Source organism: Electrona antarctica (assembly GCF_951216825.1).
Source record: "Electrona antarctica genome assembly, chromosome: 5".
In the NCBI taxonomy this organism is placed as follows: Eukaryota; Metazoa; Chordata; class Actinopteri; order Myctophiformes; family Myctophidae; genus Electrona; species Electrona antarctica.
The window spans coordinates 46,863,002-46,890,323 of NC_136810.1; the positions used below are offsets into that span (position 1 = coordinate 46,863,002).

General features: G+C 39.8%; 3 protein-coding genes across 5 annotated transcripts in view; 1 reads left to right on the forward strand and 2 right to left on the reverse strand.

Annotated features, from left to right (window-relative positions):
* The first annotated feature begins 243 nt into the window (after positions 1-243).
* Positions 244-7,904, forward strand: LOC306923055 (pancreatic secretory granule membrane major glycoprotein GP2-like). Of its 3 annotated transcripts, none has more exons than XM_079501045.1 (9): positions 244-506; positions 1,311-1,676; positions 1,771-1,836; positions 1,972-2,156; positions 2,924-3,072; positions 3,906-4,160; positions 4,455-4,611; positions 5,240-5,321; positions 5,462-7,904. In XM_079501045.1, exons 1-9 carry the CDS (start codon positions 356-358, stop codon positions 5,467-5,469), a joined length of 1,419 nt encoding a protein of 472 aa, XP_079357171.1. In that variant the 5' UTR covers positions 244-355; the 3' UTR covers positions 5,470-7,904. The 3 variants fall into 3 exon arrangements, with proteins under 3 accessions (XP_079357171.1, XP_079357173.1, XP_079357172.1); XM_079501047.1 differs by having other exon boundaries at positions 1,774-1,836; XM_079501046.1 differs by having other exon boundaries at positions 1,314-1,676.
* Positions 7,131-20,377, reverse strand: vps4a (vacuolar protein sorting 4 homolog A). The gene is made up of 11 exons (XM_079501048.1): positions 20,180-20,377; positions 18,078-18,189; positions 16,897-17,041; positions 16,713-16,774; positions 15,599-15,718; positions 14,502-14,658; positions 13,036-13,184; positions 12,513-12,594; positions 11,602-11,821; positions 10,677-10,817; positions 7,131-8,944 (listed from the first exon to the last, which is right to left on the reverse strand). Exons 1-11 carry the CDS (start codon positions 20,198-20,200, stop codon positions 8,843-8,845), a joined length of 1,311 nt encoding a protein of 436 aa, XP_079357174.1. The 5' UTR covers positions 20,201-20,377; the 3' UTR covers positions 7,131-8,842.
* Positions 20,378-20,544: 167 nt separating this feature from the next.
* Positions 20,545-27,322, reverse strand: part of sntb2 (syntrophin, beta 2) — a 31,275-nt gene continuing 24,497 nt past the window's right edge. Inside the window, exons 6-7 of the mRNA XM_079501356.1 lie at positions 24,136-24,326; positions 20,545-23,795 (exon numbers count right to left, since the gene is read on the reverse strand). Coding sequence (XP_079357482.1) covers positions 23,703-23,795; positions 24,136-24,326 — 284 coding nt within the window. The 3' untranslated portion in view covers positions 20,545-23,702. The remainder of the gene's footprint in view (positions 23,796-24,135; positions 24,327-27,322) is intronic.

Genomic DNA, 27,322 nt, shown 5'->3' on the forward strand with positions numbered 1-27,322 from the left:
AAAAGTAGCTAACTGTGTTCTTTTAATCGGTCTTGCCGTTTTCGGTAAAAACACTTTGTGACCTTGTTTTTGTTTTGATAGCCACTTAACAAATAAAGTGTATTGTTATCGTTATAACCTACATAGTAACCATAATATCAAACAAACATGTCCATGTTTTACTGATGGTCATGTGTAACAGTCCCTAATCTCCCTATATTACCCCCAACATTGGCTTATAAATTCTCTAACGTGATCTGCAAGGTAAAAGGAGAGGGATCCGTCAAAGGAGTTTCTCTATTTCTTCCTGGTGGTGATTTTCAGGTGTTCCAGCTTTGCATTGAACCAGTTATGTATTCTCTGTCTGATCTCCAGGATGTGGACCATGGTGAGAGCGCAGGTTTTTCTGTTAGTCCTGCTCATACAGATTGGCACATCTGAAGAAAAGTCTAACACTGAAGAGTATAAACCTACAGGAAATGAAGTCCCGGGTATTGAGGATGCTACGGGTACCGAGGATGCTACAGGTAAACTGACTCTAATGTTTGATATGATCTGTGGTGGGAAAAGTACTCAAATAATGGAACAACATATTTTGAGATGAGGGTCGGCGGCCAATTACATATATTTTTCGGGGGGGTCCTTGACATGGAAATGTTTGAGAACGATCGAGTGACAGAAACATGGGCTTTTCAGAAAAACGTCAGGATTTAGAAGTAGGTCAAAATGGGTTTTAAGTAAAACATTTGAGTAATTTTTCCACCACTGCTTTTAGGAAATGTAGGCCTACTTTAAGTTGACGAAAATGAACAGCAAATATATCTATATTAGAGTAATTGTATACTCAGTAATTATAGAATTTAGTTAAATTAACAATTGTGCAATAGAGGCTATGCGTGACATCAGCATTAAACGACATTAAACTCACTTTGCCACTCGATTTGCCACTCTCTTTATGCGCATAGCCTCTATAAAGGCTGTGCACAACAATATATGTTTTTGTCTCATTCCTAGTCAATTTGATGACCTCCACAAATCATCATAAATTCAAGGCTTCATGGGGTGTGTAAATGATAATAAGTCATTTTTGGGTGAACTACTATTGACATTTGTTTTACGAAATTCTAAGTAAGTTAGAAAATATGTAAGTACAGTATATGTATTTACCTTCAATACATTGTGAATACAAATTTAAAAAATATTGTCACTATAGGGTAATATGTGAACTGAGCATATAGTTTGTATGCCATTATTATGTATAATATTATGGTATATTATAATAAAGCTTGTTCGGTGGCTCTGAATTCTTGATTGCTGTTTTCCTCTTTTAGCAGACAACTCTGAAGAGTCTCCTGCTAATCACACAGTAGACCAATTCGAACCTTTGTTCGAAATGTTCAATGACATGTATGCCGGTATAAAAGCGGGGACGATTCGCCTCATAAATGGAGAGAGCGGCGAGATCTGTTTGGGCAGAGTGGATATCTTTTTCAATGAACAGTGGGGGACAGTGTGCGACGACAGCTGGGACATGAAGGATGCCCAGGTGGTGTGTAGACAAATGGGCTGTGGCAGGGCGCTGGAAGCACAAAGGGGTGCATATTTAGGAAAGAGCAGTGAAGAAATGCCCATCTGGTTGGATGATGTGAGCTGCACAGGCGACGAACCAGAGCTTGCACTGTGCATACACGGTTTGAGTAAGTGATCGATACAATACTTTATTAGTCAGAAATGTAAACAGTACAGTCAAACACTTAGTCTAAAAGTCCTTGCGGTCTTGTTTCCATTCAGCAGGTCATGTGGGAAGCGGAAACTGTGGTCGCGGTGAAGTTGCTGGCGTTGTCTGTGCTAAAAAAGGTAAACATGAATAGGCTAGACTGACAGCAATATATTGTTAGGCAGCCGGTTACTGAATATATTTTACTGTTGCTTGCTGTCTTTTCACTTTTCCCCACTTATTTTTCCCTCTGTGACGTACCCATCGTCCTCCAGTTACTGAAGTTATATGTGGCCATAGTCAAATTGAAATTTCCCTGACTAGCCAGTCACAGTCATACGGGCTGAATGTGTCCTCTGGTCACCTGGCCGACCAGTCCTGCTCATCTTTCACAGTACGTGATCACAGAGTGTGGTACCATGTGCAACCTCGGGCTGACATCTGTGGCAACATGTTGAAGGTGAGCATTTTGTCTACGAACTCTGTGCTGCTGCTGCTGTTGTTGTTGTTGACTATCTTTATTGACTGTGAAGAATATTTTTCTCAATAGACACAACACAAAAGTCTTGTCCTGTCCTCTTCTCCAATATGATTTGTGTGTGTCTACTTATAATTCAGCTGCAGGAGGCTACGACAGTGATGCTCTCTTGGGCACAGCACATTAGAGTTGGAAGAGGTTAAACTGAACCGTTATGTTACAGGAGTTCTGATGTAAAACCATGCATTGTGTTTTTAGCCCAGCTAGAAGCAAAGATGGCAATGTCAGTTCATTGGTCCATCTGTCCATCCACCACTTTGACCTTTCTTCTAGTGCCACCCTGAGGCCAAAATGGAAACTTTGCACAACAAGATAATATATTTTAATATAATACCATGAGAAAATTGCAAGAGTAACTATTTTGATGTATTTTCTTCTAGCGCCATGCTAAGTCAGAAATGTTCACACAATATATAGAAAAAATGGAATGGGTAGATTGCCATGAAACATGTGATGTATGTCCAACACTTTGGACCCAAACAAAATATCTCACATAGTACTCACTACTAGGGTGTTAGGAGTAGGACCAAGGCTTTTAAACTCTTAGTCTTCTCATTTTATTACCTTCTGATGTATTGTATGACTGATTTGCTGTTATACTGTTTAATTATGTAGTCCATAACATCGATTACAAGCTGGCTAGATATTCACTCACTCGACTGATCATTCATGTAACCTCTGTCTTACAGACCAACGGCACCCATGCCACCTACTCCAACAGTTTATTTGTCTACCCTGAAAACAATGTATCTACAACACCCATGAGTTTCCCCTTCTCTTGTACCTATCCCTTGTACGCAGAGATCAGCCTAAATTTGGCTATCAGACCACTCCTTCAGTAAGTAACCTACTACTACTATATATAAAAGTTGCTAATGGTGCTGAAAACACAGGCACCGAATACAGAACGGTAATGACAGACATGCGACAGTTAAAACAAATCTATAAAACATCTTTAAATGAATTGCTGCCATACCATTATATTTCTATTTGTAGGCCTATAGCACATGTATATGCAGGAAAACATACCTGAATAATTGACTCAATGTTGGCCAAACATGCGTGGTTAAAAATCAGATAAGCATAAATCCTTTATTTTTTCCCCAGTCAGCATTTTATTGAGCAAATTTTATTCATATATATTTTAAGTAAGTTTCAAGTCTGCAAGTTGATTTTCATATTGTACCGAAATGAACTGAATCCAATGGCTTCCTCTAAGATCAAACAAAACACGGTATGCCTTTTGACGGCAATATCAAGTATACCAATAGTTTAAACACACCATCTCCACACCATGGGGGACCAGGCTTTCTGCTCATCGGCTGTGGAATGCCATGCCCGACCACCTGGCGCTTTTAAAAGGGGACTAAAGACCTTTCTTTTTAAAAAGGCTTTTGCCTAGATGGACTTATTGTTGCCTGTGTTTTAGACTTTCTTTTCCTTCTTTTTGTTTTTGCTGTGCATTAGATTAGACCATTGAACATATTTTTCTATTTTTATTTCACTGTTATTAATTATTATTATTATTATTTCATTATTATTTTTCTCTTTCAATGTAGCACTTTGAGATTGTCTTCAGATATGAAGATAAAGTGCGTAACAAATCATTATTAATATTATTATAACACTGGTTACGGTATGATCCTTTTAAGTGCCATGTTTCCTTGACAGGATGGAGACAGGATGGAGAGACAATAGCGTTTCAAGCGTGGCCTCACAAGTTCACAACCCCTACATGGCCTTGTTTCAAAACGCCAACTACACAGAGCCTTACCCGGCAGGCCCAGTCACCCTGACGGTGGGCTCTGCCCTGCACGTACAAGTGTCTGTGGAGGAAATGGATGAGAGGTTTGTGGTCGTTCTGGACGACTGCTACGCCAGTCACCCAGAAGACTCCAATAATCGATACTACTACATCAGAAACATGTATGTGTAATTTCCTCAGCCTCAGCAGAACAATAAATAAAATAGAGGGTTGGGTTGGAGTGGGGTATGGTGTGTGTGTGTGGGGTGGAAAAAGTACTCAAGTGTTAAACTTAAGTTAAGTAAAAGTATCAATACTGCAATATAGAAATACTCCAGAATGTAGTAAAAGTACTTCAGTAAAAGTACTAAAGTATTGGCATCAAAATGTACTTAAAGGAAAGGAAAAGAATGAGGGATGAGAATGAGATAGTGATGTGTCATGGGCCTACAACCTGGCCGATGTGTCCCCCCTAGGTGTCCAAAAGGTCATCTGGTGACAGTGGATGAGAACGGAACTTCCCTCAAGGCTAGATTTTCTACCCTGCTCTTCGTGTTCGGAGGAAGCCACAGCGACATCTTCCTTCACTGTACACACCACATGTGTGACCAGACAACCTCCTCTTGTTCTCCTGTAAGTTTCACACTGCACCATTTCATTCACTTGACATATTGCCAACCTTTTACAAAGTATATGGTGGTTTGTTTGGTCTTTGAGGAACCCATGTGTTTACCTTTCATTTCATTATGGTGCAAAGACTTGGAAACTTGCTTTCGATAGGTAGTCCGACGTGGGATTTCCACTATGACGTTATTATCTGACAAGATTTGTTATGTTGCATTTGATTTGAAAAGCTGAAAATAAACGGAAAATAGCCCCTTAACGGCTCAGTAATGTTAGCCAATATTTACTCTATTTTGTTCTTTTTATTGACCTTTGAGACAAAATATATATAACATTAAAGCCTACAAAAACATGTTGGCAGTGGTGTATGGTCCTTTAAATCAGTAACAGTGCAGATGTTCGGGAAGTACTGTGAATATACTCCACTGGCTCTATTTTCTCCATGCTATACACCTTATCCCTAAACTTCTTTGCCTTTTTATTTACTATTTTGAAAACATTTTAAAATTGTTCAACTAGCCGCTCTACATCGACACGTTGTGAGCTTGTAGATCAGCTATTTGAACTATTCAAAAATGTTTTTTATTTTGTTTTCTATTCACCTGTGTATTTACTCCTATTCTCTCACCATTGACAGACCTGCTCAAGGAGGGCCAAACGCTTCGCTCCCAGAACTGCAGGACTACCCCTCAAACTCATGACCATTGGGCCGATCACCTGTGAGTATCAAGAACAACATTAAGAAAGATAGAATGTTATGAAATCCAACGATCTGTTGACATGTCAATAATGTTAACTTTGACTAATTTATTATATATATATTTTTTTTTGCTTTGGATCTTCGGGGGACACGCTATAGTGAAGTGAACCAGTGGACATCTTTAAATTACTCCAATATATTCCATTTCGTATAATTGTATGATTGTCAAGATTGTGTATGCTTGTTTGATTTGAAATATACTATTTTGTACTTCATCCAATCTAATTAAACAGTAAAAAAAAAAGTTATTAATGTTTTTTTTTTTATTAAAGTGACATGCATTGTAAAGGCTGTTGGTTCCAATTCTCTTGTTGAATCATTTTTACTCTGTACCTTTTCATGAAGCTCATTTTCATTTACATTTTCATGTGCTCAAAAGGATGAGAAATTCTTCCAAAACGTCATCTTCACTTATTCACTACTTTAACCTGAGCCAGCCTGTATGTGAGTCCAGTACCATCCGGTACCATCTCATAGGAGAGCAGATATAGGCTGGTTAACCACTCCCCCTTGAATACGTTTCATTCCAAAATGCAGTGTGATTTCAAGGGAGTGGTTAACCAGGCTAGAGCAGTTATTCACAAATCACTCCTGAGTCTATAGCGTTTCTTTCTATTCTTAACTTTCTATTAATAACTAGTGTAACACTTTACAGCTGTCAGTAGTGAAGATTGAAAAGATTTCAGTGTGAGAAAAGGGCCTTGTGGCCAACTTAGTACTTAGATACTTTCCACCACTGCCTATACAGTACCTTCATATTCTATGCAGGTTTGGGCACAGCAGTGGCAGACATTTTCTGGTTCATATAATATTCATATAAATTATTTTAAGCCTAGAATCCAGCCATCCATGATCCTGGTGAATCATAACCATAAAACATTAGATTCTGTGAGGAAAATAAAAAAAAACAAAAATCACCAGGATCCCAGGTGGCTTGATTCTAGGCTTAAAATAATAAATCTCTATGGTGTCTGGATCAAAACAAAAAATGGGCACCACTGCTATGCCCTATATGTTGTGGGTGTTAGCCTTAGAGTATATATGGTGTTAGCCTTCTTACCCTTCTAAACATGCAATTGGACTCAAGAGTGGCAACTTTTGTTGTGTTTGAGCCAATAATCTTGTGAACACCTTATCTTAACATACAGTGAGCCACAGTGCTTAAGAGTACAATAAGCTCAGCAGTTTGAACAAACAGTCTTGGAAACAACTAGAGAATGTCTTAACACACTGAGCCACAGTTTTCCAATGCTTGTTTTGGTTTCGGAGTCAAGAACAGGGCAAGTTGGGCAACCACCTTGGTGGGGTTTGAACGATACATTTTAACAGCGATTCGATATGCATACATGGGTGACGATATTATACATGGACAACAATATTGGTTCATTCATACGATTCAATGATTTAAATTCGACAGTAACTAACTATTTACCAAATAAATTAAGTCTGTGTGAAACGTGCGTGGATAGTAGGCCTACAGGCTTTTTTTTAATATAGGCTACTTCGTACTTTTAAGTCAAAAAACGCTCCTCAGAGCAGACACAGGCAGCTTTCACTGGCCGGTGCTAGTATTTAGTGACTGCTGTGCTAACCCGTCTCTGCTTATTAGCTGTGGCCTAATATTTAACCGTTTCGGGTTGAGGTATTAGGTAATCTTCTCAGGTTGTAAACAGTTGTGAATTTAGGTGAAACCTTTTATCCAACTACTTGGCCCACCCCAATATGCTAGGTTTTATATCACCAGCTAGAAATTATACAACAAAATGTGTCACATTATTTGAAATTGAAGTTTTTATTAATTCAAGTTAGAGTAGTAGTCATGGTTACATATGGGCCAACGATAAAATTCTGGACCATAATTGACCCTGAATTGAACCAGTAGCTACACAAACAATGTTAGGGGGATACCTCAACAAGCAGGATTACTCAATTAGGCAGATAGTGACCATGAAATAACTTAAAAGCAGAATTTGTAGTATGAGATTAGTGGTTGGTATGGCTGCATTACACAAAGAACCAGCATTCAAGTGTAATACTGAAAGTTGACAAATAACTATGCTTTGTTCAAAGTTATCTGGCTGTCTAATCCTGCATCTTCATATCCGTCATGTTTTCAACAAAATGGTACTCTGTATGGACATGAGGGTATTGATTTGAGCTCACTCTTTGTGGACACCAACAGAGAGACTTTGCGTATGCTACATGCCTGCCTGTCACTTGTGGAGCAATAGAAAGCTCCTGTTGTAAAGGGATTTTGTGTTGTGTATTGTATATTTTAATGTATTGTACCTTTTAAAGTTTTTGATTCATGGGTTTTTTTTATTATTGTTTGGACCCAATGTTTTATACATTTGTGTCAATAAAGTAACTAACTAACTATCTTTGTGGGACCCATTTTATTTGCAATAGGTCTACTTCTTGAAACAAAATAACTCCAAAACATTGAACTCTGTGACATAACATGGTCAACAGAGGATATACTCAAGTGTAAACAACTCTCACCTTCAACAAGAAACTATGAAGTGGGTCAGTCTGTCATACAGTAAAACAAATTGAAATAGGTGATATGAATAAATAAATAGTGCTAACACTGTTTGCAAAGGCCAGGGAAAAAAACATCTGGAAATAAATATCTGAACCACCTGACCTTAAAAAGAAAAGAAAAAAAATGTATTTTCCAGAACACTTCAAAACCTTTTCCAGGACCGGGAAACAGGAATTTCCTGACCCTGTTAATAGTTACTACTATATTCCTAATTTGAATATCCAATGGTTTGTTTTCAGAGGCAGAAACATCCATCATTACATTTGAAATTATACAATAAATGAGCTGCTCTTTGTGAAAGTGAAATGAGTGGTTTAGGTTTCCAAATACTTAGAGAGACGTCGGGTGTGTTGTGAATCTAGCAGAACCAAATAAACATGAACAGGCTGTTAAATAATACCAAATAAATACATTACACAAAATGTAACACACACACACGCACACACACACACACACAAACTTTCCTTCAAAAGCTTTTCAAAGGTCACGGTTTCTGGATTTGTAGTGACCCAAAACAAAGTGCAGGATGGCAAAAACAAAAAAGCCCTTCGATCGCCAGTGGAGGCTTAGAGAGGGAAACATGTGTCATATCATTTGTTTTAATGTTCTTGCCAATGTAGGTTTGATGTAAACAATTATTGTATATATATGCGGTAGACTTGCCTGCCTACCGTCTGAAATGGGGCTTGACATCACAGAGTCAGCAAATCGCTTTCTACCAAGATGCATTTTTTGTTTTCTATTGCACTTGTTCCAACTTCCTCCATGGATAAAACAAAACAAAAACCGGACCGGTGGATTAGGAGTACAGAATATAAAATTCTTCAGTGTATTTCTTACACACCAGCGTTGTTTTTTGTAGTACTTGAACCCTTCAGGCGGAATAGGGGTTCACTTTCTTTCTTTCTTCCAACATTATGTCTCTCTCCTGTCCCTCAACCCTCCATTCCAAAGTCGTCTGTGAACTTCTTGACCTTGAACAAGTCCTCAGAGTTGACCGTGGGTCGTGTGGTGGCCAGAGAGCGCAGCATGTCAGACTGGAGAGCACAGAGAAACACACAAAACATTTATTATACTATGAAGGTTAAAACCATCGAGACCCGAGGCCAAGTCTACGAAATGTTGTCTTCTTAACAGTTTTCTGAATAACTTATGTTGCTATACCAGTGGTTCTCAAACTTTTTCAGAAACCCGTCCACCAGTGACATCACCGTTGATATTTCTTTAAACAAGATTTTTTTCAAAAGATATTTAGATTTGCATTATCGTGAGGACGATGGCTTCCATTATTGCATTGCAACTTTTCAGGAACACATCAATGATGTCACTGGTGGACGGGTTTCTAAACTGCCCACAGCCCTCCCATGAGACACAGACCCAAGTAGGAAAACAATTGTGGAATTTTATCATGAACATTAGTGAGGACCAATTATATGAACGTGAAGTGGTCCTTTAATATAATTATGTAGTTGGCTGCAGAGTGCAGACCCCTATCCCAAAATATGTTTGGATAGGGGACCCCTAGAAGCAATGATTTGAGTTAAAAATGTTCGCTTGAAAAAAACTACATTATTTATATATATATATATATATATATATATATATATATTCATTGCACAAATGTTAAAAAATATTATAAAATAGCAGATCTACAAGCTCAGGGCAGCACGAAGTGATGCGCTATGAGCTTATATATCTGCTATTGTTTAACACAATCAGCAGCTTCAAAATAGAAGCTCGGGGCACCGGGAAGATATGACCGCTTTTACTCTGTAAAGAAAACAAAATCGGGAGACATATTTTTGCTTGCTTACCTTGCTATTGTTACGATAAAATCGCTCGATGATCCCTCGCGTTCATATTTTGAATGAGAGGCAGGTCAGAAGTCAGAAATGAAGAGCTTAGTATATCCATCTGATCAAAACCACGGAGAGCTCCCTAGATTAGGAGATACGAGGGATTCTTTCTGCAGCAGTAAACGGAAGTGAACGGGACCGCGGATGTGTGAAGAGCAAGGACAAGGAGTATGGTGGCCTTGGAGGCCAACTCAAAAAAAAAGAAAGAAAAAAATTCAGAATATTTTTCTTTCATTTATCAATGAAAATGCTAATAGCAACCCATTGGTTGGATTAGTTATGACGTTCCCACTTCCCACACGTCGTACGGTCTAAATGGGTTAATAACTCGCGATCTAAATCATCCCGTCCAATTCTAAGAAAAGACCATGTGTTGGACGGTCCCCCGCTGTCCAGTCGCTAGTCGCGATAGATTTAATCTTACCTCCCGTTGTCAATCGCATCGAGAGTGTTTTGGCTACATTTAGCTGCTACAGCAGCTAACATCCGGTCCGTCGGTAAAAGTGCTCCGTTGCTATAGATCGATTGGGCGCTATCATTTAATGGATTAAATAATCCTGGGCAATTACAGTGTTAAAAAGTGAGTGACACTCACAGACAACAGTTGCTTCATTTTAGTGGGTTTTGTGGCAGCGCCATTAGAGACTCGGGGCTCTATTTCCGTCAGTGCTAAACCCCTTATCCCGAAACTTCTTTGCCTTTTTTATTTTTACTATTTTGAAAAACATATTAATATTGTTCAGCTAGTTGATCTACGTTAACGCATTGTGAGCTTGTAGATTGGCTATTTGAACTATTCAAAATTTTTAAAAAAGCAAAAAAAAAAAGCAAAGAAATGTAGGGATAAGGCGTTCAGCACTGACCAAAACAGGGCCCAAAGTGTGTTCTACTGTAAGTGTTGGGTGTCACTCACCATGCACACGATGGGTTCCAGTAACTTGTCACTAGGCACCTCCATCCAGGTCATCTCTATGGCAGCAGGGTCACCGGGGGAGCACGGGGTCAAGAGATCATCCACCATTATCTCGTTGTTACTGCGGGACGGACCGCATACCTACAGGTACACAATACAGAAACGTTTGGACTAAATCTTGATCCAATCTCGTATGTTCCATGTTTCACGCCATTTTGTTTTCACAAAAAAGCAACACCAACACACTCACATTAGGAGTGTCGCAATTATTTGAGATGATCGCTATTATTTTTCATGAAAGATGTTTCATGAAAGAAAAAATTGTTGTAAGCTTGTAGATCAGCCATTTACTCTATTTTTTAAACCTTTTTTAAAGTATAAAATCTATTAATTTCTTTCTATATTTCTATATTCTTTCTTGGTATATTTCAGTTATTTGTCATGTCTGCCCTGTGCACTTTATTACAAAGCCTAAAAGGCAAACAGAAATGTAATTTCTATTCACAACATTCCAATTTCCAATGCCAACAATGTAATTACATCGTTAATCGCAATTATTTGTGTGACAATTAATTGTCAACTTGACAGCCCTAACTCACATACCTATTAAAACTAATCAATTTAGTTTATAGCAATAATCCATACTAATTCAAAACAAAGTCATAAACAGACATGGTGGGATCTGAGATCCCAGAAGTGATATGCTTTATATATACTCCGCTGTGCGCCGGTGCCAACATATCAACGTTTTAGATGATGTCGGTTAGTAAAAACAGAGAGATGTGTTGGGGTGAGCGGTAAGTCGCTTATCGCCATGGCTTCAGTGACGTCATGTTGTTGTTTTCCCAACCACCGTGGTGAGTAGGTTATCACCTAAAACTGGAGTATGCGGTGGGCCTTTACTCTCTCTGCAAAACAAGCACACCTTTTTGAAGTGCGTGGCAGACTGGACTTTCCTGACGGGCTGCATGAGTGCATCTCGGACGATGACACTGATGTCGGCTCCAGAGTAGCCGTCTGTCTTGTGCGCCAGCTGCCGCAAGTCGGGCTCGCTCAGGCTATGTGGCGTGTTGCCGAGGTGCAAGCGGAACATCACGGACCTGGCCGGCTCTTCAGGCAGAGGGATGTAGATACGCTTCTCAAACCTGAGTCAGAATGCAAAATAGAGGTGTCAATCATATGAATTAACCCACTCAGGATGGGAACCCCTTTTGGTGTTTTAAACATAACGTCATACTTTAGCTGTTGATCTACAACCTTGCCCGAGCTTGTAGATCTGCTATTTTTGAAAAATCGTGAAAATGTGGTTGATATCTTTGAATATATATTCTTTCAGAGCAAACGTTTTTAACTCAAATCTTTGCTTCTGGGGGTGTCCCTGGAACAACATATTTTGAGATTGGGGTCCGCAGCCAAATACAGATAATTCTGGGGCTCCTTGACATGAAATAGTTTGAGAACGTCAGAAAACTTTCAGGATTTAGAAGACATTTTTCACCTGCATGCGGAACACCACCAAATTGCTCGTAGTTAAACACCCCTGCTGACAGGTGCTGTAGGAGCCGTTAATGCAGCAACAAAGAACCTGTTCCCTGTCTGGCTTCCCTCCCACAAACACAGCCAATTGTATTTATTGGAAGAGCTGGCCAAGCAACACATACGTTTTAGTCTCCACACTATGGAAAGATGAATATGCTTTTGAATAAAATAATGTCGTAGAAAAACAGCTAAATGTTTACTAATATACACATACTGTACACAGTGTATAGACATATGAAACTGACAGACACATTCAAACACACAGTTAACAATGTCTACATTCAGGTCGACCCTGACCTTCTGCGGATGGCAGCGTCTAGGACCCAGGGGATGTTGGTGGCTCCCAGGACCAGGACCCCATCGTTGTTATTTCCCACACCTGACAGATCAGAGCAGGAGTCAATAGGACAGTTGCTAGTGTCATGCAGCATAGGCCTGTGTGGGAGCTGTCAGCCCCTAATTGCGAATTGCGTTGAAATACAAAAATACAAAGAGTCATAAAAATAAATCAAAATACAAAAACCTTTTAGGCATGAATAAACTCGGGCAATATTCATAATTGCAAGATCCAAAAATCAAGTACTTTTAATCTGGACCTTCACAGAAAAGGCAGATTCTAGTTACAGGTTCAATGTTCAACTTGTTCAACGGCTGTTCAGAACAGGGCTGGCCTTGACATTGACCAAGCTGCAGTGATGTCATCAATTAGGAAAACAACATTAGGTCATAATGGCTCTTACGACCTGAATTAATGGCACATTATAAGTTCATGTACTGGATGTACTGGACATGCATAAGTATGTACTGGACAGCATCTCACCTTGCATCTGTACAAGGAACTCTGTTTTGATCCTGCGGGCTGCCTCGCTCTCATTCTCGTTCCTGGAGCCGCACAGCGAGTCCACCTCGTCTATGAAGATGATGGAAGGTTTCTGTTGGCGAGCCAGTTCAAACAGGTTTTTAACCAGCCTGAGAGACGGAGAGAGGATGGATGGAGCAAGGTCACAGAAATATTTAATTAAAATAAAATAAAAAACTGAGGGGCAGAGACCTTTTGAGAATGTATTAACTCTTACTCCACTAGCATTTATTGAAAAATTAGTGATAATTCACGCCAGCATTTTTTTAATTTGAGCTCTTATTTTGAAAAGCCACAGTTCAAGTCTACCGGAAGTAGCTTATCCTAGGACGCTCGACGGAGCCGAGACAGGCCTTGTTTACATGATCGATCTATGCCGGTGCACCGGAGAGCTCCACATCGCCGGCTCTGTCCCGTCAAAGAAACACTGTTTTGACCAAAATGCCATCTGGGACAAGGAATAGGAGATACAGGCGATTGAAAGAAACGGATAGAATGGATTATTATGGCGACGACGATCTAAAATGGACGATCCAGTGCTGTGCTAACAACAGAGCTAGCTAACCGGCTAACGTAAGTAGCATTATGGCTCGATCGATCGAATGCACTATAAAAGCGCAATTGCCATTAATCTTCGGCAATGGCGTTAAGCGTCAGTATCAAAATTAGGCTTCAATTGACAATAATCTTCAGCAATGGCACTATAGGAGTTAAGAAGTTTAATACCATGATGGTTCGACTCTAAAAAGTGAGTCCTTGTAGCCTATGTGTTGAAATGGCCACAATGCCATACAACAGTTTTAAAAAAGGCACGGGTACGTGTATTTACTGTAGCATTCCTGCAACACGTCCCCTGTCCCCAACATTAGATTATCAAATGATTTATGGTGATCAAGGAAAGATACCCAACAGAGATTTCTATTTCTTCTAGGTAAGTGGGGTCCAGGGAACCCCAGGGGTCCTTGAAGCAGTTAGATAAATGATAGTTAGGAACCAAATGGACCCTTATGGGTCTGTAACCGAGTTACAAATGGTCCATTTGTACACTCTCAGAGTTAGATTAACATTGATTTTACAATATAAATTGGGGTCCCAGAGATATAAATGCCATTAAATGGGGGTCCGTAGCCTAATGTATGTCAAACTGGGGGGGTTCCTTGAAATTAAACGGGTTGAGAATCACTGCTAGAGCCGTAAAAATATTCTCTGATGGGGGTCTCTGGCATGTCTCTTCAAATGGGGGGTCTGCGGGCTAATACATGTACATTTGGTGGTCTTTGACATGAAACAGTTTTGGAACCAGTCTGTTCTAGGTAGTGACAGACATGAAAAATGCTAAATGTAGGATTCCTACAATTGGGAACTCGGGTGTTCCCATTTGTGGAGAATCCCCGATAACAGTTGTATATTGTAAGAAGGACACCCACTTCTCACTCTCCCCGAGCCATTTGGACATGAGGTCTGAGGAGGAAACGGAGAAGAAGGTGGAGTTGTTGGCCTCTGTGGCTACAGCCTTGGCCAAGTAGGACTTCCCGGTCCCCGGAGGGCCGAACAGCAAGATGCCCCTCCATGGAGTGCGCTTACCTGGGGCAGACATAGTAATATGACATCAATACATAACCTGGAGCATACATGGGCAACATAATGCGGCCCTCGGGTAGAACAGGGGTTCTCAACCTGTGGGTCGTGACCCCTCGGGGGGGGTCGCCAAATTATTTTGGGGGGGTCCCCAAATTATTTTATTTATTTTGCAACTGAATGGCTGGAAAATGGAAATGAAGAGTTTACATATAGTACACATAGTACATGCATACACTTTTCCTAATGATTATATCTGGTTTCAGTATTTATTTATGGTGTATTGTCTCCATTATTAAGGTTATTGTAGCAGTCAATTTATATTGAGGGTCGGGAGGGGGCGGGCTCGGGGGTCGCGAGACATTGCCAAAGCATGTCCGGGGTTCATCGGCCAAAAACGTTGAGAACCCCTGGGGTAGAATACTGATGACATGACCCGCTTTTTCTTTTCTTCTAAATTAGTAGCTTAATGAGTAGTATTAAAATGTCTTTTTTATGTCCAATGAATGTAGTTTGTAAAATTAACATAACTATAATTAAAGGCACTTGAAATTAAATAAACATGTTACTTTTCAGGATTCCAATAAAAAAAAATAGCACAACAATTATTCAGGATTTCAATTGAAATAATAGCGAAAATAGCTGATCTACAAGCTCAAAACGCATCACAGTGCGACGCGTTTTGAGCTTGTAGATCGGCTATTTCTGCTACGACAGTAATATGCAATTTGGCCCTCTGGAGTGAGTGTGGAAATATAGTGGCACTCTCCATCGTCAAAGTTGCCCACCACTGACCTGGAGTATTATTATGAATAGAACACGGGTCACTGACTGTAGCCCTCTTGCGTCCGACGGGGTGGGGTTTTCAAATCTCTCGATAATGACATACTGTAACAGCAAAATGTCCACCGTGTAACTACGGTCAACCCTTACAGCACAGTAGTACCTGTAAAGAGATGAGGGAATTTGATGGGCAGGATTACGGCTTCCTTGAGAGCTTCCTTGGCGCACTCCAGTCCAGCGACATCATTCCATCTGACGTTGGGTTTCTCCATTACAATGGCACCTGCAAAACAGAAATACACAAATACAAGGTGTTATAGATCAGGGGTTCTCAACCTGGGGGTCGGCTGGAAAATGGAAATTAGAGTTTACATAGTACACAGTGCATGCATAAACTTTCCTTAATGATTATATCTGGTTTCAGTATTTATTTATGATATATTTTCTCTATTATTAAAGGACCACTTCACCACTTTTCAACCTATCTTCATATAATAGGTCCTCACTAATAATCATGATAAAATGGCACGACGTCTGTGTCTCATAGGAGGGCTGTGGGCAGTTCAGAAACCCGTCCATCATCATCATTAGGCAGATTTTTTTTAAACAAGATTTTTTTACAAAAATGTTTAGATTTTCATTATCGTGAGAACGATGACTTCCATTTTCGCATTGCAACTTTTCAGGACTAAAAAGCCTGCAGTTTCTATTAGCTTGTATTCCCCATCGATGATGTCACTGGTGGACGGGTCTCTGAACTGCCCACAGCTGATTTTGGGGATTCATCTTTACAATGAGACCTGCATAGGATTTGGGAAGTGTTGTTCAACGTGGGCAAAGCCAAACACTAACATTCATGGGACGGGTGAAATAAAGAAGTGGACAAACCTGTAACCTGTCATATATATTTTAGTTGTTTCAACTACAGAGCTGAATTATATAATCTGTCAAAGTTAGAAATGTGATAAATAATATAAAACCAGTAAGACGCCTCAGTCAGGGGAGAGAAGCGCACACATCCATTTAACCAGCGCGAGTTAAGAATGGAAGATTATGCCTCCCGGTTTTGGGAGGGAACGGAAGGCAGGGCTTTTCAGAGTAAAAGCTGCCATATCTGCTGGCACTCTAGCGCCTTTATTTTGAAGAATGCGCCGGCTAAAAAAGTGTTAACAGAGCTCAACATTACATTCTAATGTTATTACATTTGTTATGCATTGCATGTATGCACGCTCTGGTTCTTAAATGTACTGTACAGATTATTGTGCACACTCTCTCACCCATAAGTTGCTCCTGCAGTTTCTTCCTCTCTGGGTTCTCACCCTCGCTGTCACTGTCACTCCTAGGAGGGATATAGGATGCACACATTAGGAAGAATGCCAAACATCTACCACTCTAAAATGTTAACGTCGTCTCTGCTGTTTCATCTACTTTTCTTGAACTGTGAAATAAGAGTGAGCATACTTGTCATTGCCCTGTGCCTCTTTCACAGGTTTCTTGCCCCCTTTCTCTTTGCTCTTCAGGTAGTCTTTTAGCTTCTCCGCTCTGTCCAGGTACTGCATGCACTTCCCTCGTATGCTTTCCTTCGCTTTGTCACTATGGGCTTCATCTGAAGAAAAGAAGATACACACAATAAAACAAAAGGAGCCCAGAATGTGTTAACCCATTAAAATCTGAGGATCCGATTCTAGAAATGTCTTCTTAAATCCTAACAGTTGTCTGAAAAACTTTTCATGTCAAGGACCCCTACAGTTATTGTGCATTTGGCCCCCGACCTCCTCTCTCTTAGCCGCAGTACTGCAAGCAATACGACGCATTTTGCTTCAATATACTCCTCGTGAGAAAGAAAAGTCCTATCTGATGGTATTTGATTGTGGGCAAGCAAATCCACTGTTGTGAACTTGTCATGTTATAAGCAACTTTCTGCCAATAAGCTCTTTGAAGCACTGCATATTTCTACATGTTCTTTTTCAGCATGTAAGATGAATTCCAAAGCAAGTTCTACATCATTGAACATCCTGCGTATGCCATTTCTAAAAATGGATTTATTACCGATTCCGTTTTTCTTTTCTTTTTTTTAATTGAACATAAGCAGGATGTTGAGTGAGTGCTCCCGAAAAGAACTTTGCTCACATACTGGCGATAATGAGCACATGCGGGTAACAGTCAAGTGTAAATCACAGCAAAAGAACACACGCTTCACAAGAGTTGACAAGGTCGCTCATAATAACAGTGGACTTTTGCAATATTTAAGCAGATAGGACTTGTGTTTCTAATGAAGAAGGTTGTTTATGGAAAGAATTGCAACGTATAGGTTGCATGAAGAAGCAAACACCCTCTGTCGCTTCCGGGCCGGTTATCTCTCTCTCTTGGTGATGGGTGTTAACCCAATCTAAGCCAAGGAACGACAGGTTACGTTTGAAGCACTATAACCCCCTGTGCCAGTACGTAATTTTGCGCCTTAAAAAAAAATATATATATATATATTTTTTCTTTTCTTTACTTTTTTCTTTTTTTACAATAGAAACGCTGGCCACTGGTCTGCGTTTCTATTGTAGTGTACTGGCATGGATTGTGTTAGGCAAGCATGATACTGCGGAGGTATTCAACACTGTAGGACTGTAATGCATGAATATTGTACTCACATTTGATAGCATGCAGGAAGTATTCCACGGCATGCTGATAAAGGCGTAAGGCCTCCTCATAGTTCTTTGCCTTGTCCTCCTCTGTGGCTTTGGTAACAAGATCAATCGCTTTCTACAAGCAAATAAAAATCACACCCGTGTGAAGTGAGGGGCACTCTTATCATCGTACATCATGACATAAGATGTCGATTTGCTCAGACACATGCCGTAAATTCTCAATTAATTATCAATGGGAATTTAATCTTTGTGTTAGGACAAAATAGCAGATTTGCTCGTCTATATAGGACGTAAACGATCATCTTTTTTTTAAATTCTGGGAATAATAAGAGGGCTAATGAAAGTTACAGGTATAGTGTGTGCGATATGAAGTGTGAGATTACCATAATGACAGTAATACTTATTCATATTCAAGGGGACCCTCAGTCACTTTAGACTAGACTAGAGCACTGCAGAGGGCATGTGTGTGTGTGTGTGTGTGTGTGTGTGTGTGTGTGTGTGTGTTGGAGACTTGGAGCATGAATATTTTAACAGGCTGCTCAGCAAATTACAGAGAAATGTGAACATGTAAAAGATAATGACAATTACCAACATTGCCTGAAGACATGGATGGCGATAAAGAATTGTTATACCTCAGTAAGAAGACATCAAAGTAGTGGGGGGGGGCTGGTGCTCGTTGACGGTCGTTATTGTCAAGGCAATTATGTTTATGCACTGTCAAATAGGTCTACATATATTCTAAGGTAGCATAGACATATTATCCTGCTCATTACTGTGCAGAAATATATACATAAATCTTCATGTTTGAGCACAAAATGCATTTTGAGAAACCACATTTTCGCACTTCGCGCGCACACTGTGCCCCCCACACACAATCATTCTACAGTTGTGGACCCCGGCCTAATCTAATTACCCCTGCTATAGCTGAATATAGGAGGGGCTAGCACCCCTCAAAAATCACACCTGTGTGAAGTGAGGGGTGCTCTTATGTCTTATCATTGTACATCATCATGATGTAAAATACACTATGCCTATTTGCTCAGACATGACGTAAAATTCTCCATTCATTGTCAATGGGAATTTAATGTTTGTGTAGGACAAAGTTTGTGAACATATACACTAAATGCTGGATATAGAGGGTATGCGCATGCTTAAAGTGAATGGCACATCGAGTGCAAACATGCAAAGTGAGTTTAACATTGTTTAACGTTGTTTAATGCAATCAAATAGGACTTTTCTGTTTGGATGCAGGGGCTGTCAAGGCCAGAAAGTAGTTTTTTGTCACGTGCATACCCTCTATAGGAGGGGCTAGCACCTCTCAAAAATAAATGGGTGGATAGATAGAATGGAAATATGGAAATAGAAGTTTCACAATTCACATTCTTGTTCATGTTAAGAGTCAGCATCGGACCTAATGATGGTAAACACAACTGTAACCGGAGTACCTCTGTGTTAAATTGGCTATTTTTGACAAAATGTTAACTTTAATAATTTGGGAAATGTTTCATATGCTTAAGCATATGCTTAAACATTCGACAATTAATTATTGCTACAAAACCTGTATATCCAGTTCCAGTCATTTTGTTGCATAAGACAATGATGTACAGTACCGTGCAAAATAGCCAATTGTACATTGAGGTACCCATGTCGCCCTGTATCCAACAAAACGATGCAGTAGAGCCTAATCAAGCAATAGTTGTCGTTATTTATGTTTACAGTATGAGACAGAAGTTATTCCACTAGAATGTCAAGTTGTCAACCCTAACAAAACACAACCAGATGTGTTTGACTAGCTAGTCAGCATCAGCACCATCTGTGTTGTTGTGGGCACTGCCAGCTAGCTCACAAAGCAGCAGCTTAGGCTAACAATCACAATTAAGCTACATTAGCAGCATAATATAATAATGTGGCAATCGTTGGCTGCACCCTGCCACGACGCTTCGTGTAATCGTAGATAAGTCCGTTCATACAAGTTGTCCAGTTTCCAGTGTGATAGCAGCAATCACAGGTGGATTCTGTTCAATGGCAGGAAAATGATGCAGCTCACTAACGCTGCTCTGTATTGCTAGCTGTTAGCTAACCTTCAGCAGCTAGCTAAATCATACCTGCAATGTTGACGTTGTCATTTCATCTCTATACTGCTGTCCGCCCAAATGTATCGGCTCTCTGTTGTCTTGAGAATCTAGCCTGCCAACGGTGTTGTATTCTCAAGGGGACAGACTTAAGACAGCTTTACATCGGTCTAGCATCAACACTGCTGCGTCTACTTGAAGTTGCCTTGCCAACATCTCTGCTTTGCTCTCATTATTGGCAGTTCATGGCGCCTCCCAGCGGACATATGGATGTCTTCCCCAAATCTCAAATCACACTCACAAGGCTCACATAATAAGATGTCAAATATGTATGTGTGTTATTATTAAAAGCTAACATAGCTGTTATATTTTGTACATTTCATGAGAATTCACACAAACACGTTTAAAAGCTTTAATTAGTAGATATTTACATTGAAGATAGATTATTACACTGCTATTATACATTGCATAATATTTAGTGGGAAGCAGGCTTGGTAGAAAGTCTAAAATACTTTGAACGTCACAGGTTATTTCATAGCACTTATGTCTTTACGACTTAATATCTGCTAAATGATTGTGTTGGACGCAAGCTGCCACAGATATTAACTTTGGTAAAAAATAAAATAAAAAGACAAAAAATAAAGAAATTAAGTATTACTTAAGACAACAGAAGCATTTTTTCTTACAACTTATTGACTCCTTTTAGGTTGAATTATTTGAGGGGAAAAAAACCCACATTCAGTTTTCAAAGGAGTTTGATGGGTGAGCACGGCAAACTGAGACCTCAGACAGAATCTCTGTACTGGCGCATCAAGCAGAGGCAAATGTATAGTTCATGTTGGAGACTTGGAGTTGATTCATCACTACAAGTCATGAATATTTGAACAGGCTGCTCAGCAAGTTACAGAGAAATGTGAACATGTAAAAGATAATGACAATTACCAACATTGCCTGCAGACATGGATGGCGATATAGAATTGTTATACCTCAGTAACAAGACATCAAAGTAGTGGGGAAAAGTGAAATGAAATAATTGGGATTCACAATAGTTGGCAATAATGCTTTTCGCTTTTTGTAAATAAATGATCTCTCTGACATTTTACTGTCAGCCAAGGGAAAATCCCCTTGTCCAACTCAGATTTTCAGGAATACACAACTACAGTACCATGCTGCACAGTACCTGTTGCAATAATTGCCTTTTGTGAAGGAAACATGTCAGTGTGAGACTTCACAGGAACAAAATAAAGAATGTGTAACCAACAGAATCATGCAGCAATACTGTCCTCTTTTCATACAAAGGGTAAACCATTCCAAACATGACTGGTAAGACATCACGGTCCAAATATGAAGCCTACGGGTCAGCCAGAGGTTTCGAACGAATGTGCTGAGGTGATGTGCTTTACAAGATAAGCAAATGGACATAATATTACACCGATGCCAAAAAAGGACACGGTGGATCAACTGTAGCCTGGCTGGTAAGACCATCCATCCCGGTCACGGAATTCACATTTCATTTCAGGTCTGCTGAAATTAAATTAAATTAAATGAGAATTCCACGACCGGGATGGTCTACCAGGTTAGATCAACTGAGGATAAAGGATCCATTTAGAAATATGATTATTATGCACCACTGACCAATTGAAGGTTGTGAACATTTGTTAAGCTTAAATGATATACATTAATACTCTTATTCATAACTCATTTCAGTACAGACATTGATAAACTACAACTGAGAATTGAAGGAGCATTTGTAATTAGATTAGCTAGTGCACTGGCATACTGTACTGTCTATTGCAGAACAATGGTAGAGAATATATAGCTATACAAGCATTGAGATTAGCTTATTATTTTGCGAGTGATTGTAGTTTTATTTTTGATGGCAGCTGACCATAATGTAACGTTCAGATCACATATAGTTATTATACACATGAAACCTTCTTAGCCTAATGCTCCAAAAAGTACACGGTAGGAATAATCTAACCAACTACTGCTATGATACAGCAGCTCTTAGAATGTTTGGTCTCTGGTAAAATGAAACATACCAGTACTCACTACTCCTGTCATTTGAAACAGATCAGAAACCAAATCTGGGACCCAAGCCAAAACATAATAATGCTGCTCTTGTGGATTTAGACTTGAATGGTAAAAGGAGAATGGTAATTTCAGGCACCAAGGAATGGAGAAGCAAGCAACTTTGAGATAATAGCAAGGATGACTGTGTGAATAATGCCCGACTTACAGCTTGTTTGTGCGCAATGCTGCGCACCGAATATAGCAGATCTACAAGCCCACAACCGTGTTGTGAACATTACACTGCCATGTCATAAATGATCGGATGTCAGTTCAATGTCAGTAAGTCATGCTAAACGAAGACACACACTTATAAAAATGAAACAAAATAAACATGAAGTAACATTGTTTACAGTATACGAGTAATACTATTGCTGTGCATGTTGAAAACTTACATTGTTTCAAAATTATTTTGTCATGTGGAAAAAGAAACATTACGAGGAGTATCATTGACTACATGTAAAAAGGCACAGTTGGCAGTCCTGATTATAAAGTAATCTGAGATAATGTGCTTAGATTGAGTCTTTCAGACAACAGGCACACTATCAAGCCAACAGAAAGCATGTGGTATTAAAACACATTCACTCACGCACGCACGCACGCACGCACGCACGCACGCACGCACGCACGCACACACACACACAGTATACGTTCTTTCATGCCAAGCAGGGTAAACACCAACAATACTGTGTAGTCCTTTCACCATTCACACCAATCGCAGCACACAGTCTCCAAGAAAACCGCATGCTAACTCTAGAAGACGTGTACACGTCTCATTTCTCATCCACCACAACGCATAACAAATACATAAAAATAGTCCTTGGTACGATGGAAGGCTGTGATGGAATGATAGGCATAGCAGAGTAAAAAGATGGAACGTTCATTCATCTGTTCGTGGCTGTGCTTGTCTGAATTCCTTCCTTTCCTTAATACTTTGCAGGAGCACTTTACTCAATGTTCATTATGAGGCATCGTAAGGACTTTATAGCATATTTGCATTATTATTCTGAAATTATTACAGCTCATCACTTGATCATTGAATAAGTAAAATGTTGTTTAAAATCAAAAATTGCAATCCTTTGATTCTTTATGACTAGCATGACTGTAGACAGATATAATTCCTGTTACATTCTAAATATAATGAGCTCAGAATGTTTATAGCATGTCTAGAATGTCTTATAATACCTCTCCGGCAGCATTTTGTGTAAAGTGTCCCTTGTCCATTGACCATGTGAGGAAAGTCTACGAGGAAGGCCGAGGAGAGACGCTTGAAGAGGAAGGCACATATTTGAGACAATCAGAAAACCACTCTAGGCGGGGGTTGGGGGGCCCCTGCAAGCACAGACTTGAGTTCAGCTTCTCCACAGCCTTTTCTAACATCAACGGCATATGGGGAAATAATAGGCCCCAGATCAGCATTTTGGGACAACTTCACCCTCCACCCTATGCCTGGTCCCACGGAGGCCAGTTGTTAGCGGGTGCTCATTCACGTCAGCAGGCCCATGCGGGTCAGCTTTGCTGACAGGAAGGAGTGCAGAACAAACACCACAGGCTTTGGGCCCGAGTGGAGGTCAAACACCTGCAGGATGGAAGGTGTAGAGAGAGAGAGAGAGAGAGAGAGAGAGAGAGAGAGAGAGAGAGAGATAGAGAGAGAGAGACATGGGATATATCGAAAAAAGGAAGGGGGTGGGGTAAGAAGAAAGCAAGAGATGGAGAAAGCAAAGGAAAATGCACAAATTTAAGAAAATAATGGACATCTCAAAATATTTGACCACGCATGTAGGCAGCATATTGTTCTCAATATAGGCTACACAGGACTTTCTCTACATTGTGCGACTTTAACCAAAAACCTGACTCACAGTGAGTACTGTGAGAGAAAAACGCTGAAGGTCTTCAGATGCCAGGAGCAACATACGTACCATTTCACCCTCTGGACCACCAAAGTCAAGGTAAAGATTTCGGATTCCGTCGTCACCGGACATCTTCAGTTTCTCGAACGGGTATCTGAACAGTACTGCTCCCCCGGTAGGATCCGCTGGCTCTCGCGTGACAGTGAAGCCCTTCTCGTAGTGCAGTGTCAGACGAACATCTTGCCTGTTCAGCGTACAGCCTGTTGACAAGAGGGGATGAAGGCGTTTAATACATCGAGACCTGAGGTCAAATCTACAAATGTCTTCTTAAATCCTAACAGTTTTCTGAAAAACCTATGTTTCTATGTCAGCGGTTCTCAAACTGGTTCATGTCAAAAACTCCCAAATTATATGTATCTGGCCGTGGTCCCCCATCAGAAAATATGTTGTTCCAGGGACCACCCCAGAAGCAAATATTTAAGTTAAAAACATTCACTGTGTAAGGAATATATTCAAAATATTTGCACACGTTTTCACGATTTAAAAAAGAAGCTTGTGAGCTCGCAGATCTGTTTGGATAGAGGATTGAGTCAGAATGTTCGGCGAACTCAATAGGATACACAAGAGGTGATTCCATAATTCAAGGTCTGTAGAACGTCCACATGTATTACTGTTACTTGAAATGTCTTTAACCCATTCTGGGCGGGAACCCCTTTTGGTGTTAAGCGTTAAGCATTATGTTATGCTTTAGCTGTTGAAAAATAGCAGACCTACAAGTTCATAGTGCGGCACTCGGTGCCGTGCTATGAGCTTGTAGATCTGCTATTTTTGAAAAATTGAGTAAAATTGACATTTGTAGAATTGTCCTCATGTCTAAATGTCTTTAATGTTCCTCCACCACCACCACCGTGTTTATGTAGCAGCAGGACATGGAAGGGAAAAAGACAAACGGTTTCCAGGCCCGTTACTGCAGCCAACTATTGTTCTTAACCGAGTGGAAACATTCCCCTCCACTGGCACAGACTTCTGCTTTTTTTTCCCTACACAGTTTCTCTCTGTGCGACATTTACTCTCTGGTACATTACTACAGATTCACAAGTTGTCAGAAACTTCCTGTGACAGGAGACTCCGTATAAATTACCAGTGGTGGAAAGTAACTAAGTACATTTACATTTAAGTACATTTACTTGCATACGATGCCAAACATTGTGAGCTTGTAGATCTGCCTTTTTCATTGGTTTTATACTTTTGAAAACTTGTGAAATGGGACCTTCTGCATAACGAGTATGTTCTACTTTTGGTACTTTAAGTACATTTTGATACGAATACTTTTGTACATTTTACTTTATAACAAGTACATTTTGAAATCCGGACTTTTAATTGTAACAGAGTATTTCTACATTGCAGTATTGATATGCAAGTAAAGAATGTGAGTACCTTTTCCACCACTGTAAATGGCATACAGCAGTTGTTCCCAAAGTGGGGTCCGGGGACCCCCAGGGGTCCTTGAGAGAGTTCCAGGGGGTCCCCAGTTAAATTATAGTTTGGAACCAAATGGACCTGTATGGGTCTGTAACTCCCATTAGGGTCCATTTGGTTCCATTTGTACACTTGTACACTTAAGTTAAATTAACGTTGATTTTACAATATAAATTGGGGGTCCCAGAGATAGAAATGCCATTAAATGGGGGTCCGTAGACTAATGCATGTCAAACTGCGGGTCCTTGAAATTGAACAGGTTGAGAATCACTGCTAGAGCCGTAACAATCTTCTCTTATGGGGGTCCCTGGCATATCTTTTCAAATGGGGGGTCCGCGGGCTAATTCGTGTCAATTTGGGGGTCCTTGACATGAAAAGGTTTGGGAACCACTGGCATACAGTACATACAGCATGTATGCCCATAGATAGATTGTATACCTGATTACAATAGCTAGTAGCTGATTGGCAGTTAATTGCACAAGAGTCAATAAACCTGATCCCATTTAAAGGTGTTCCAGCCAACATCCTGATTATTATTCTATGCAAAGCATTGCCACGGTCAATTTATTTGTCCCCAATAGGAAACTACTTTTGTGGGGGGTCAGTGGCAGGTCATTATGTACAAAAACACAGTTTAGTCGGACACTCTTGTTTTGATGAAAACCATGTATTGCCAAATTTGCCATGACACTGCATGGTATTAGGCAGGGTGGCTGCACTCCCGTGATGCTCGAGAAAAATATGTGAAAGCATCACACAGAGACTGAGAGACTGAGAAGATCAAAGAAAACAATAAAACAAATTAAGAACAAACAATTTAAAACGGTTAAATGTTGACGGCTATCAGTACTTAAAACAGTTACAGCTGTACTCTTGCAATTTGCCTTCTGATGTGCCCATGTGTGTTGTGTAAGTATATATATATATATGTGTGTATATATATTTGTATTTATATTTTTTTCCCTAATGAATAACTGACTGTATTGTGTATGTGCTGCTCGCCATTTTCTTTTGTTTGTTTGTTTGTTTTGTTTTGTTTCTGTGCCTTTTGTTTTTCTTGTCTGTTTTATTGTATTGTGCTTATAATTTATACCTTTCTAGTTTGTCTCACTTTATACATTTGATTCATCTTTATGTAAAAACATAAAAATTCAATAAAAAGTTATTTAAAAACAAAACAAAAAAACAGTTACATACAGGTAATACATACGATTATTAAGTATGTTCCTAAAATGGCCAAATGATGCTAGGTTGTTCAGTTTAAAGTTCTTGTTGGGTGCACCAACACTGAAAGCAGCCTTTCCCAGCTCAAAGTTGGCAAAAGGAGCCAGAAGGCATAGCGAGTTAAAATGTGACTAGGTTTCTGATGTAGCATGGTGGTCATTTTCCAATCAGGGCTTTATATATGAAAAGGTGCCAATGATTATTGCGTCTGTCAGTCAGAGAAGACCAGCCTACATTATTATACGATGTACAGTGATGAGTATTGTAGCTGTCACCAGTAATAGACCTCAGGGCTGAGTGTGGTGGCAGCTGCATGACGATAAATTATGTCCCCATAGTCCAGTACAGATTCAAATCTGGCCTCAATAATCCTTTTCCTACAGAGCATAGGGAAACTATATTATTGGGTTTTGTATAATTTCATCTGTACAGAGCATAGGGAAACTATATTATTGGGTTTTGTATCATTTCATCTGTACAGAGCATAGGGAAACTATATTATTGGGTTTTGTATCATTTCATCTGTACAGAGCATAGGGAAACTATATTATTG